Here is a 12,676-nt window from a genome sequence, read left to right on the forward strand (position 1 = left end):
CCAGAGGCCAGGTGAGGTATCAACACACAGATGCCTCTTTCCTGTGATATATTTGTGTATGTACAGTACACCTTTTTGGAGGGATGAGTGTCATTGTTTCAGAAACCATCAAAAAACACCTCCCACCCACCATAATCAGGCAATTAGACAGAGAAAAGATTCCTAAAAGGACATTTCAGTCTTGCAGCAACAATTTTACATAAATGGCACACATAACCCACAGCAATCAGTGTTTTCTTTTTTTCTTCAAATGATCAGTAGGCCGAGGGAAAAGGTGTCAGATGGCTCACTTTATTATTTCCTTCAACTCTGGTTTCCGTCCAGTTGACCAGGTGGTAACCCGGAACACGGAGGACTGCTGCTCTATCTACTCATTGCAATGACTGCTATTAAATCTAGTGAGCCATATGAAGCACACAATGGAGAATAATGGTCCTAAACTGCTTGGGTGCCATTGGTTTCATATGTAGATGTGCTGGCATTGACATGGCCATTGTGCACAACTACAGCGGAATGTCTGAGCATGGTCCGTGCCCAAGATTGTAAGATAGATAGGCCCAAACAACTGGATTTGGTACTAAAGATTCATTTACTGTCATTGTGTTTGTTATGTATAACTGTATGTTTTCATTTTTCAAAATCACCCACTGAGTCTATAGTACTAGATGGCCCATACAGGGGCATCAAACTGGAGGTAAAAGTGGGACTGATCACCAGGGCCTCAAGGGGGGAGAGGGCCCTTGAAAAATAGGGAATATATGCATGAGGGGGGCATCAGGACTACCTATGCATATCTTGTGCTACGCCCCTGGACCCATATGTTTTTTTAATTTTATCTATTAATTTGGCTGATGCTACCCAAAGCAAATTACATGTGCCAGTTTATCACAGGGCCTGTCTCTCAAGAGGCACTGCATGAACCGATGGCCAAAAGCTGACCAGTTCAAGTGCTTACTTCTTCCCAGTAGAGGGCAGTTGAAGACACTACTTGTAAGTGTGGGCAATATCAATGAGATAGGGCTATCTTGTTATCTGCTCAGATTAGATTTCCAGTGGTACTGTGATGATAGTCTTTTAAACAGTGGGATAAAGTAGCTATCATATAGGGCCAATTAGGCCCAACGTCAGCAGTGCCCAATGGAAATATCACAAAATTCATGGTGATTGCAGTTGTGGATCAAAATAAGTGAATAACTTGCCAACACTTGCTTTGGCAGTAGGCCTACTCTTTTTTTTTTTAAAGCTAGCTGAAGGATGGTGTATAGGCCTAGTGCACATTTTAACAAGTATCTAAACTAGACTATACTAGTATAGTGGGCTACCTATAGGTTAGTGTCCAGTAGCCTGTATGCCAGTGTAGAAATGCATACAAATTCACAATAGGCAAAAAGGTAATCAGGAAAGACCAAATGTCCAAATTGCTTTGCTCATCAATGGTGTTATAGCAAATCTGTAGAACTTTATGTCCATCAAACTTTGTCATATCAGGCTAAGTGTGTGTGTGTGTCTGTCTTAAGTGATAGGAATACATGGGAGGGCCATAACATAGAACAGAGGGGTAACTGAACTACAAAAAGTCAACACAGAGCTCACTTTCCACCAGTGGCCGGTCGGGTCTAGAACAGATAGGCTGAGCACTGAGCAGTGACGAGTTTCTCTCACCTATCGTGAAAGAAGTGTTTCTTTCATTCATTCAATTATTTAAAGGGAAGAAAATGAATAATTAATCGGAGAATTTGATCTTTAAAGTATTGACTTTTTTGAGCGCGCGATTGTGTGAAACTCAGGAAGTGAAGCTGAACACGTGTGGAGACGTCTAAGAGAAAAGTCAGAAATGAAGTAAGTATGATATCTGAATATTGATTTTTTTTTTAGTGGTGTGTTAGTCATTACATTGCTTCGGTGAAAAGTTAACCTAAGCCTACGCAATGGTTTAGCCTACTTAACACGTGGCAGATTTCATCATAAACTATAGGCTAATTAATTTCCAGTTCTTTGTGAAACGTAGGCTAGCCTACTTATGCAAATATTTACGCTACACATTTGTTTGTAGTCTGTTTTCGGAATCATGGTGTATTATTATCGATTGGGCCCTTAGAGATTCTTGTTGCATGTTTATTGTGTTAATAAAAACTAGTAAGATCTACGATGGTTTTTCTAGCGCACTTTGTGAGGGTGGGGGACGGATAATCAGCCCTACTCCATGGCACTGTAACCCTATAACTTAAAAATGACGTTGGGATGCTAGCCTACTTGAGCTCCGCTCATGATGAAATACGTGATGTGTGAATGAATCCACCGCCGCCGCGTCACTCCGCTAGAAAATAAATACATCATTGTAGTAGTAGGAATTAGGAAAAGTGACGATGGGAATATGTGGTTTGCCCGTCGAAGAGATCCATGTAGGGAGGTGCCTATTTAAGGTCACTTGAGTTTCGACTGCAGGAAGCCGGTAGTAGATACTACACCAGTTGTTCTGCGAGGGTGACGTATTCAATATGTTGACAATATGTATGACTATAAAGTGCGTTTAATGTACATGTAATGTTATGCACCCTCTACCCTAACATCATAATTTGTGTCGCCCTAACTTAATACATCGCAAGCTATAAATGATGCAATACTTTCATGGCTGATGGCAGTGTACAGAATGGTGGAACTTACTGGTAACTTGAAGTGTTATGTTACAGCCACCTTCTCCACAACACAGATTCACCCTTGGTAGCACTGCACTGTGTGGAAAGTGTCCAGCATTTTAAGATTGATGCGGTTCAAACGTTGTCAAAACGTGAAATAGCCTATCGTTTTATGGGTTATGCCACTCTATTAATTGAGGGACAGTAAGTAAGCCAGTAGGCCTATTGCAAACCAAACGCACAATTGTCCATGGCACATAAAGATGGCTCAGAATATGGTATTGTCAGTTGGCCTAATAATGTGGAAATGTCTTTGTGTGTATCTGTATTGCAGTTAAAGAACATTTAAAGAATGAATTTGTAATCAGTAGTGTCAGTTACTGAAAAAATCCCCTTGTAATCTGCCCTATTGAACACAAAGGGACCCCCTGACCCATGTCTAATCACATTACACACACAAAGACAAACACAGGAATATTCTCGCGTACTCATCCAGAATGAGAGAGTGAGTGAAAAAGGAAGGATTGGCACAGAATATGCACACCCTCAAGAATATGAACACAACATCTAAGGAAAGCCTCAGTTGTTGACATCAACATAGACATGTGTGCGATGTCCCCCCCACAAACACAAACACATGCGGCCCCTGTCCCTAACAGTAGTCAAGTGATCACTGTTGCACCCTCCTCTCTCCAGAATGTCCACATATTAGCTAATTGAGTTAGCCTGTTCCTGTGGCTTTTGCGTAACTCAATGTTCCAAGTGAAACTGCAAGTACCTGACGTATCTATATTTGTTTATGTTAGGGGTGTGACTTCACACGTTTTGTGCGTGTTGACCACGCTGACTATGTAAAGAGCGGGTCACCTCAATCTTTTAAGGCTATTGTGACCTGCTGTCGGTCTTTCCAGAGTATGCAATCACAAGCAAACATGCTGCAACAACCCCTCCACCACACACACACACACACACACACACACAGAGACATGCACAATGTGCCCCTGACACTTGACTGGCCAGAACGGCAGACCCCATTACCATTGAGCCCCGGAGGCTTGTGGGAAATGTATTAGTCATCAGAGGCTCACAGGGCAAGACTGGAATTTGGCTGCTGTGGCCTGTCACTCCATTTATGGTAAATTTAGAATAAACAGAACTGTACTTTTCACCTTGGAATTCTATTCATGTAGTTTATCTGTAACCTTTTGAGTGCACTGATATTCTATGTCGTTATTTTTCTTGATATAGAACATGTATGTCATATAAACCTGATGCCTCAAAATCTGTGTAAAAGTTTCATCACAGTAAGCCTATCTCACAGAAATAGAATGACTCACAGAGCCAGAAAAGTGATCCCCTACATGTTCTGTTGCTTGGTGTCCTGGGATGTCCTTGTGCTCAGTGTTGATCTCTCTCTCTCTCTCTCTCTCTCTCTCTTTCTCCTCTCCCTCTCTCTCTCTCTGCGACAGGTCAATGGCTCCATCTCTGGAGCAGGCGTACGGGCGCCGCTGGTGGATGGCGATCACGGCGGTGCTGGAGAACCTGCTGTGCTCGGCTGTGCTGCTGGGCTGGGGCTCCCTGCTCATCATGCTCAAGAGCGAGGGCTTCTACTCCCACCTCTGCATAGGTAGGGCACAACAGTGACAGGCAATCTGAGCAACCACACACACACACACACACACACACACACACACACACACACACACACACTCTTCCCCCCCTTCCCCTACCTTGAGCATGCTATGCTCTGGGTGCACTTCAGGTGCACTAAAATGACCAAATCATGGACAGGAAAGATAACCCCCCCTCTCTCTCTGAAGGTGTTAACCAGACAGTAGTGGAGATCAACAGCACCTCTGGGTCGTGGCTGAGTTGCAAGGACCAGGATGAGAAGCTCAACCTGGGCTTCACCATCGGCTCCTTCCTGCTCAGTGCGGCCACCCTGCCCCTTGGCATCCTCATGGACAAATTCGGGCCCCGACCCATACGACTCATGGGCAGGTAAGCGGAATACCTGTGGCTGCACCTGGTATGGCGCGTCACACCTTTACTTTGCATACTATGAAATGTTAAGACAGCAGGATGAGTTTCATTCCAGGAGCTCATTGAGTGGGTGTGGTCCCATTGGGCAGTTCCTTTTCAAGTTCACACACGTAAGACCAGAGGCACAATAGGTGTGAATCTATGGGGTAGATTCAGGACTTTCTTTTTCAGAGAGAAATATATTAATAATTCTATAACCCAACAAGATCAAATATTTGTTTTTCTCTTGTTCTTCCGTTCCAGTGCTTGTTTTGCTTTTTCCTGCGCATTGATGTCTGTGTCAGCATATAACCCCCAAGGTACAAAATATCTCTGTGTAAATATATATACACGTGTCATTATGCATTGTATTTCCCAAAGACATATCTTACCATATGTTCTATTTGTTTTTTCTATACATATATATACCACAAATATACTTTCAAATCCTGAGTTAAAACCGAGTGCAAGTTGCTCAGGTTGGTTACTTATGTCACAGTAAAAGAACCGGAGTTTGGTTTATAACAGTCTTGTCAGGTGTGGCATTCTGATGGCGTCTTTGACGGCTTCTTACATAAATGCCATATGGAATTATACCCAGAACCTAAGCCATTAAACCCTCGACCCTTTGTCTCAACAACTCCAGCCTTGCTTACCCCATTGTACCCTTTTCTCCTGTGTTTTGTAAGCCTGGGCTCGCATGCTTTTTTGGGCGGTAATACCTACGCAATTAGCCTGTTTCCTACTGTTAGCTAATTTCCATTTAAATCTTGTCAGTTGTGTAACTCCACTCCATCTGCCCTTCCAAATGAATAAGTCATTCCAAACATGTCATGTGAAAATGGCTGCAACGAAAACAAATATGCAAATTAAAGCGTGTTGCCCCGGTAACCGTGCCCTTCCGTCCCCTTCTCTCTCCAGATCTCTCGGCACTCATCTTCCTGGCTCTGTCCCTCAATGGCTTCGGAGGAATCTGCCTGACATTCACCTCTCTGACGGTAAGCAGCGTGAGCCACAAGGCCAGTGGCGTGAGTGGAGGCCTGGGGGGTGATGTGTGTCTATTTTTCCCTGACAGGTGTGAACGGGGGTTGCACGGGGGGGGGGGGGGCTGCAGGCGGGAGAGGTGGTGGGCTTAGTGTTGGTGCATGAGAATGGATCAGCACATGGCTTGTTCTGTCCCCTTCTCTGCCAGCCAATCAGAAATGCTTGTTGCCCACACGCCTTTCCCAATCCACACCCACTCTTCTTGATGTTTTCCCTACACGAGAGCACGACTGCAACATATACACACACACACACACACACACACACACACACACACACACACACACACACACACACCACATTTCTACTCTCATGATTTGGCTGTGAGGGGAGAAAATTGATAAGCAAACGTAAGATTGCGCAGTACATGTGTGAAACACGTGCTTGTCTGAGCGTGTCTGTGAGCACATGTGGTGAGAAAGATCCAAAAAGGTACAGGTGAGGGTGAGCAACAGCCTGTCCTGCTGTTCTCTGTGTCTTAAGGAGAAAATACCAGGCTATATTTAACAAGAGACTCACACAAACACACACACACCCCGCATTATCACATGCCCATTGCCAGTGACCCAATGTTTCCCCATGTCACATTGCCTAGCGTGACAAACACTAGAATAAACATACCCCCCTCCCCCACACACACACACACCTTGTCTGTCTCTGTCCTCTGTCCATTTCTCTCCCTCTCCTTCTCTTTCTCTCACTCTTTCTCTTTGAGCCCCTGCCAAAATCGCCCCAGAAATCAAGCTGGTACAAGTGTGAGCAACATGTCACAATGCTGTTGTTGTGAACTTTGAGGTCATTGTTTGAGGTCATTACCAAAGCATGGTCACACATTCTCACATATAGACAAACACATTTCCCCTCAGCACACATATATTGCCACATATGTTGAATATAACAACATAAATGCACACCCATCTCCACTGCTACACACATCTGTGTAAAGCCACTAGTCAGTATAATATATTCCAAACTTTACTAGAAGTTTGTACACACACAAATAGACCCTGGTTATTCTGGGTTTGTAGACAGGCCTTTAATTATACTGTCACTTGGGCTACTGCCTGAATTTGGTCCAGTCTGAGCAAGATTTAGAGTTGAGGGAAAGAAAATGACATCCTGGGCTTGAACATGTGTTACTGACTCTTAGAGCCATCTTCTACAAATCCTACAAAGGAAATCCCACGAATCTATTGCAGTGCCACTTCATTTCAAATCTTTCCGTTGGAGTGAATCAGTTTTCTGAATATGGCTCGAGTGAAAGAAGTTAGAAGAGCGATTTCTCTCTCTCGTTCTGTGAACATGCTGAGGTCCAGGAGGAGGTCGAGCTAAGGTGGAAGGCTCTTTGCATTTCTGGGTAATATTAAGCCGTATTTCCATCCAGTACTGTAAACATGTGTGCCGGGTCCATATTTGTGTGCACAGACACATTCCTGGACTCGTCTGCAGCCGTGGGGTGGTGATTTGCCATGTGTGTGTGTTTGTCCAGAGAGTGAGAGACAGGAAGACGTGAAAAGCTTCCTATTCTCAGAATCGCTGAATGTGTCTCCTTTGTTTTTGTAACCCTTGCTGCCAAAGCAGGATATCGTTCCCTCAGTCTCAACCCATCTACACTGCACAAGAGGGGGAAAATATGTTAGGAAAGAAGGATCCCGCACTGAGATGCTAGTTTGACCTACATGCTGTTGTCTTGTTCATGTCACTTTGACGTGACCCTGTATGACCTTAGCAAGCTGTTGCTATTTCTGTGGAAAATTACCAATATCTCAAGATCTCAACCTCAAGATCTGTCAGTTTAGTGGAACCCTATCAGTGCCTAAGGGAGAAACATAGTGAGCAGGATCTGGTTTATGGGAGTACATGGGAGAACTGTATTGTCATGTCACTAAGCTTAACCAAAGTCCTTTTAGGCAAGTCCCTCCACTCGGCCATATTGCAACCCATTTTGGGCACTTATCGGACATCTATTTTGGCAGAACTGTGCGTGTGCAAGGCTTCGCGACATCAACCTCGCTCCAGCTGCGAGACCACAACATATGATTGGATGTATTCGCAACATACCACATGATTGGCATGATGTATTCACATGTCAACTTTTGGCGGCTAAAGGGGCGGAAAATGTGTACACGACTGCCATGTTTGCGTTATGAACTAACCCCATACATTTATATTGGAGATTCTTTGAGTGCTGTGTCTCCTCATTAGAAAGTCTCTGGCTTAACACAATCATTTCCATTGCTTTATCATGATTCATGAACAGTCATTTAAGTTAGTCATTTTAATCACATTTTCAAAGTTTGTTATTACTCATCACCTGTTATTTTCATCTTTCAGTTGCCCAACATGTTTGGCAGTCTCAGCTCCACCGTCATGTCCCTGATGATTGGCTCCTACGCCTCCTCTGCTGTGACCTTCCCTGCAGTCATGGTAACCACCTGCTCACAAGGTCACGACGTCTCTCAGTCAGAGGCTCTGTGATGATGATGATAGAAATGACTGATCTCTCTCTCTCTCATACAGCTGATTTATAAAGCTGAAGTATCATTCCGCGTGATCATGTGGGTGTGGTCAGGTGTCGCTGGCATGGTCTTCGTGAACTGCTTCCTGAACTGGCCTGCCAAGGGTTTCCCTACCCCGGAAGAACTGGAGTACAAGTGAGTCGGACCGCCATGTCCTGAACAGCTCCGAAGGCTGTGGACCCGATGCCTTGGGTTGAATGGGATTAGAGGCAGATGGTTTGATTCTCTTTTCTTTTGTCTCCCAGGAAAGCAGTGAAGGAGAATGAGCGCTCACTGGACCACAAGCCAGAACAGAACCATTCTGCAGAGAAACCCTCCGCCATCACCCCTCCAAGTGAGTCATGAACCCAGACCCAGAAAACAAATACACAGAGACTGAAAGATGCTGAGCACATCTTATGAGCTCAGCACAAAGTACTGACGTCAAACCAGTGAAAAGTGCAAAACCTTTTTTCATCTCTTGCACAGTTGATAGTCTGAGGCCAAAAACATTTTTCACTTTTTACTTGGTCGCACTTTTCACCATTTCTTTGTTAAACAAGTCTACTTGATCAAATGGTCAGGGTTTGGTCTACGAGGTCATCCTGGTTTGGTGCTGTAATACGCATCCCCAGTAAAGCGTTGTTTCCTGTCAGATTCTGTGCCGTTCCTTCGCTCCGTCTTCACCCCCATCTTTGCCTGGAGTCTGATTACCATGGGGATGTCCCAGCTGCGCATCATCTTCTTCATGGGGGCCATGAACAAGATGCTGGAGTGGCAAGTGACGCATGGAGAGCCACATCGTGAGTGCATACACTCAGAACACTCATCACACACACTCTGAACCAACATCACACACACTCAGAACACTTATCACACACACTCTGAACCAACATCACACACACTCTGAACCAACATCACACACACTCAGAACCAACACACACACATTCAGAACACTCATCACACACACTCTGAACCAACATCACACACACTCAGGACCAACACACACACACTCAGAACCAACACACACACACTCAGAACCAACACACACACACACAACCCCGAACACTCATCACGTGCACTCATCACCCACCCATTCATCTGTTTAACATGGTCTGTTTTGTTCCTTTATCTCCCTCTAGCTTCTGACATGTTGGTGAAGGAAATGGAGGGGAAGGGTAAGAGATTAATCTTCTTTTTAGTGTGTTGTGTGTTATAGTGTGTCATGCATATCTAGTTTGTAGTGAATGAAGTGCATTTTTTATGTACATGCATATATAGTTTGTAGTGAATGAAGTGCATTTTTTATGTACATGCATATATAGTTTGTAGTGAATGAAGTGCATTTTTTATGTACATGCATATATAGTTTTTAGTAAATGAAGTGCATTTTTTTATGTACATGCATATATAGTTTGTAGTGAATGAAGTGCATTTTTTATGTACATGCATATATAGTTTTTAGTGAATGAAGTGCATTTTTTTATGTACATGCATATATAGTTTGTAGTGAATGAAGTGCATTTTTTATGTACATGAATCCTCTCCACAGTGGACTTCTACGCCACCATCTTTGGCACTCTGCAGCTGTTGTGCCTGTTGACCTGCCCCCTGATTGGCTACATCATGGACTGGAAGATGAAGGAGTGTGAGGATGAGAAAAGCGGAGGAGATAACGGGTGAGAGAGAGAGAGAGAGAGAAGGAACTGGCTTGACATGGAGAATTCTATATGACGGAAAATAAACTTACTTGTCTTGCTCTTTCCTTGATTGATTACCAGAGTGTCATCAGGCTCCAGGCGAGACAGAAAGATCCAGAAAGTGACCAACGCCATGAGGGCTTTCACCCTCACCAACCTACTGCTGCTGCTGTTTGGAATTCTGTGCCTCATCGACAACCTCCCCTTGCAGGTAATAGACGCGTGTATGTTTGCGCTTGTCTGAAGTTCATTTACAGACTGACATGTCTGTGTTTGATGTCCTCTGACCCTGTTCCTCTGGCTCTCTGTAGGTTCTGACGTTCATTCTTCACACGATGGTGAGGGGATTCATCCATTCCTGCTGTGGGGGCCTGTACGCGGCAGTGTAAGTGCCCCACAAACGCTCCCAGTCCTGCCCTTCCCTAAAGATGAGAACAATGCCACTAAAGATAGACTGGGGAGCATTCAGGATGTGGCCTTTTAGTCATCCTTTAGTTGTTGTTTTAAGTGTGATGCAAAACAGTCCAAACAGGTCACTATGAAAAACATATCTATGCCACATAACACATCACAAGTAAACGCATACCACACAGACAAATGCAGTAGTCAATCAGTACTTTGCTTTTATGAAAGACTATCTCACTGTGATATTTGCGTTTGTACAGGTATCCATCCAATCACTTTGGCACTCTGACTGGCCTTCAGTCCATGATCAGTGCAGTGTTTGCCCTCCTGCAGCAGCCCCTGTTCCTTGCCATGTTGGGGCCTCTGAAGGGAGATGCCTATTGGGTAAGTTCATGTTTACTAGCATCAACATGCTCAACTTGACACATAACAAAGATGCCCCGGCCAAGCTCTCTCCACCTACAGTAACATTAGGAAGATTCTTTGTAAAGCAAAGCGGTCATATCAGGACTCTTCTCACTTGTGAGATTTAATCTGTGACTTTGTAGAGCGTAAGTGATCAGACTTGCTGCTGTAAGCAGTTCTTCTGCCAGACTTAACCACCGCAGGAGTCCATCCCCTTCCCTCAGAGTGCTGTGTACATGGAGAGTAATTAGCAAGACAATCTCTTTGGACATTTTGTGGCTTGTTGACACATTGATTTTATATTATTTGTTTAGTTGCGTACTATAAATCCCCAAATCATTTGTCTGTTCTAAGAAGACGTTGTTAGAATGTTGAGTATATATACTGTAGAACGTATCAGCAGTGTGTTCTGCAAGTGCAGTAGTTCTGACCACAGGAGGTGAAGGAGCACAGTGGCTAACCTCACGCTTGTCTTCACCACTCAGATCAACGTGGGTCTGCTGATCTTCTCATTGGCCGGATTCCTGCTGCCCGCCTACCTGTTCTACTATCGCAGGCACCTCATCCAGGAGAAGGAAGCAAGAGAGCAGGCAGCTGAGCAGCAGCCACTCAACCACACCGAGACCAATGGGCACAAACCCCACACCAATGGACACCTACCGCTGGAGGCTTAAGCTTTTAACCTCCAACTGAATGAATGAACAGCTGGAATGATGAACTGGAATAATGAAGAAGCTGTTTCAACTTTTCACACATACACACTCAAACCCACACACATGTAAACTATGCACAAATCTACACTTTTTCATTGCAGTGCTTTGCTGATATTCAGGTGTCAGAAGATGAATTGTCCAGATAGATGGCGTAGTTTTCACAGACTTGGCATATATGTGAAGTTGGGGCTTAATGTTATTTTAGTGACTCGAATCCAAAGACAAATCAGCTGTCCTGCACAGCTTGAGTTAAGACTGTAGAAGTTAGGACCACGGCCCGCTGCACGCACAGATACCCAGGACAGTTGTCTCTGAAATGTCTACCTCTTCCTTTTCCATGTGTTTTTAATGTGCATGCCTTAGCCTGTGTTCATGTCTTGTCATCCAACTCAGACTCAATGGGAGTGTGAATTCTAGTGTAAGTGTCCAGCTGATTTCAGAGTGCCATATTATGACATGAGGATGGGGGCGGGGGGGGGGGAGTTGGCAGGGTGCTCAGCCTTTAGTTTGACCTACATCAGCTTCAACTAAAGTGTTTTGTATTATAGCATTATTTGTAAGGAAATATCACCTCAAAACATTTCTGTCCTTGAATTCAAAGGGCTTGAAATGTACAATAGTGAGTTAATGTATCATGAATAGAATGCTATTTTGTATTTACAACGGCTGTATTTTTGTGTAAGGGAATGAATTTGTTTATATTTTAATTGTAAGTGTATACATGAATACCAAGGTACTTAGTTTGCTCATGTTTTAAGGTTTGTGCTTTAAGGTTTTGAAGTGTGTATTTTTTTTAAAAGTTAGTATAATATCTGGAATTTTATTGGGAAAAAAAAGAAATTCTTAAAATGGATCTGATGGTCAGAAAAGCTTTGTCATGGAAACAAAAGGATGGTTTTCTAGATGGGCGAGATTTACTCTAGGATAAAGTATGTTGTAAATGCTTGTGCTTGCTTCCACTTTGGTGAGAGTAGCTCACCATGCAGTCACATTAGGTCATTTATTATCCACAAGTGCCACAACACATTTGCCTTTTGTAAATCGAGCCATGAATGTAAAAAAGTACTGTCCCCTGTTCACACCTGGATAAACCAAAGTCCACTGAGCAGCTATGTTCAGGTATCATTCTCAGGGCTAAGTACTATGCAATTATTTCTTTGCAGTCATGCAATGCAAAAGAAATTGTCACATGTGCTCTCTTGCGCAACATCAAAAGCGTCACATTCTTTATCAATAAAATAGCTGGAAATGTA

The 12,676-nt window shown here is 43.8% G+C and overlaps 1 protein-coding gene across 1 annotated transcript; it reads left to right on the forward strand.

Moving 5' to 3' along the window:
• Positions 1-1,606: 1,606 nt before the first annotated feature.
• Positions 1,607-12,676, forward strand: slc43a1a (solute carrier family 43 member 1a). The gene is made up of 15 exons (XM_048231975.1): positions 1,607-1,839; positions 4,106-4,263; positions 4,457-4,637; positions 4,923-4,978; positions 5,580-5,656; positions 8,037-8,129; positions 8,223-8,356; positions 8,467-8,555; positions 8,857-9,003; positions 9,343-9,378; positions 9,753-9,879; positions 9,982-10,111; positions 10,212-10,285; positions 10,566-10,689; positions 11,196-12,676. The coding sequence occupies exons 1-15, from the start codon at positions 1,835-1,837 to the stop codon at positions 11,382-11,384; spliced, it is 1,620 nt and encodes a 539-aa protein (XP_048087932.1). The 5' UTR covers positions 1,607-1,834; the 3' UTR covers positions 11,385-12,676.

The sequence above is a fragment of the Alosa alosa genome, chromosome 21 (assembly GCF_017589495.1).
Source record: "Alosa alosa isolate M-15738 ecotype Scorff River chromosome 21, AALO_Geno_1.1, whole genome shotgun sequence".
Lineage (NCBI taxonomy): Eukaryota > Metazoa > Chordata > Actinopteri > Clupeiformes > Clupeidae > Alosa > Alosa alosa.

Coding starts and splice junctions, on each gene's coding strand:
- slc43a1a (XM_048231975.1), top strand. Junction 4,638..4,922: donor CCCATACGACTCATGGGCAG/GTAAGCGGAATA, acceptor CTTCCGTTCCAG/TGCTTGTTTTGCTTTTTCCT. Junction 5,657..8,036: donor TGACATTCACCTCTCTGACG/GTAAGCAGCGTG, acceptor TTCATCTTTCAG/TTGCCCAACATGTTTGGCAG.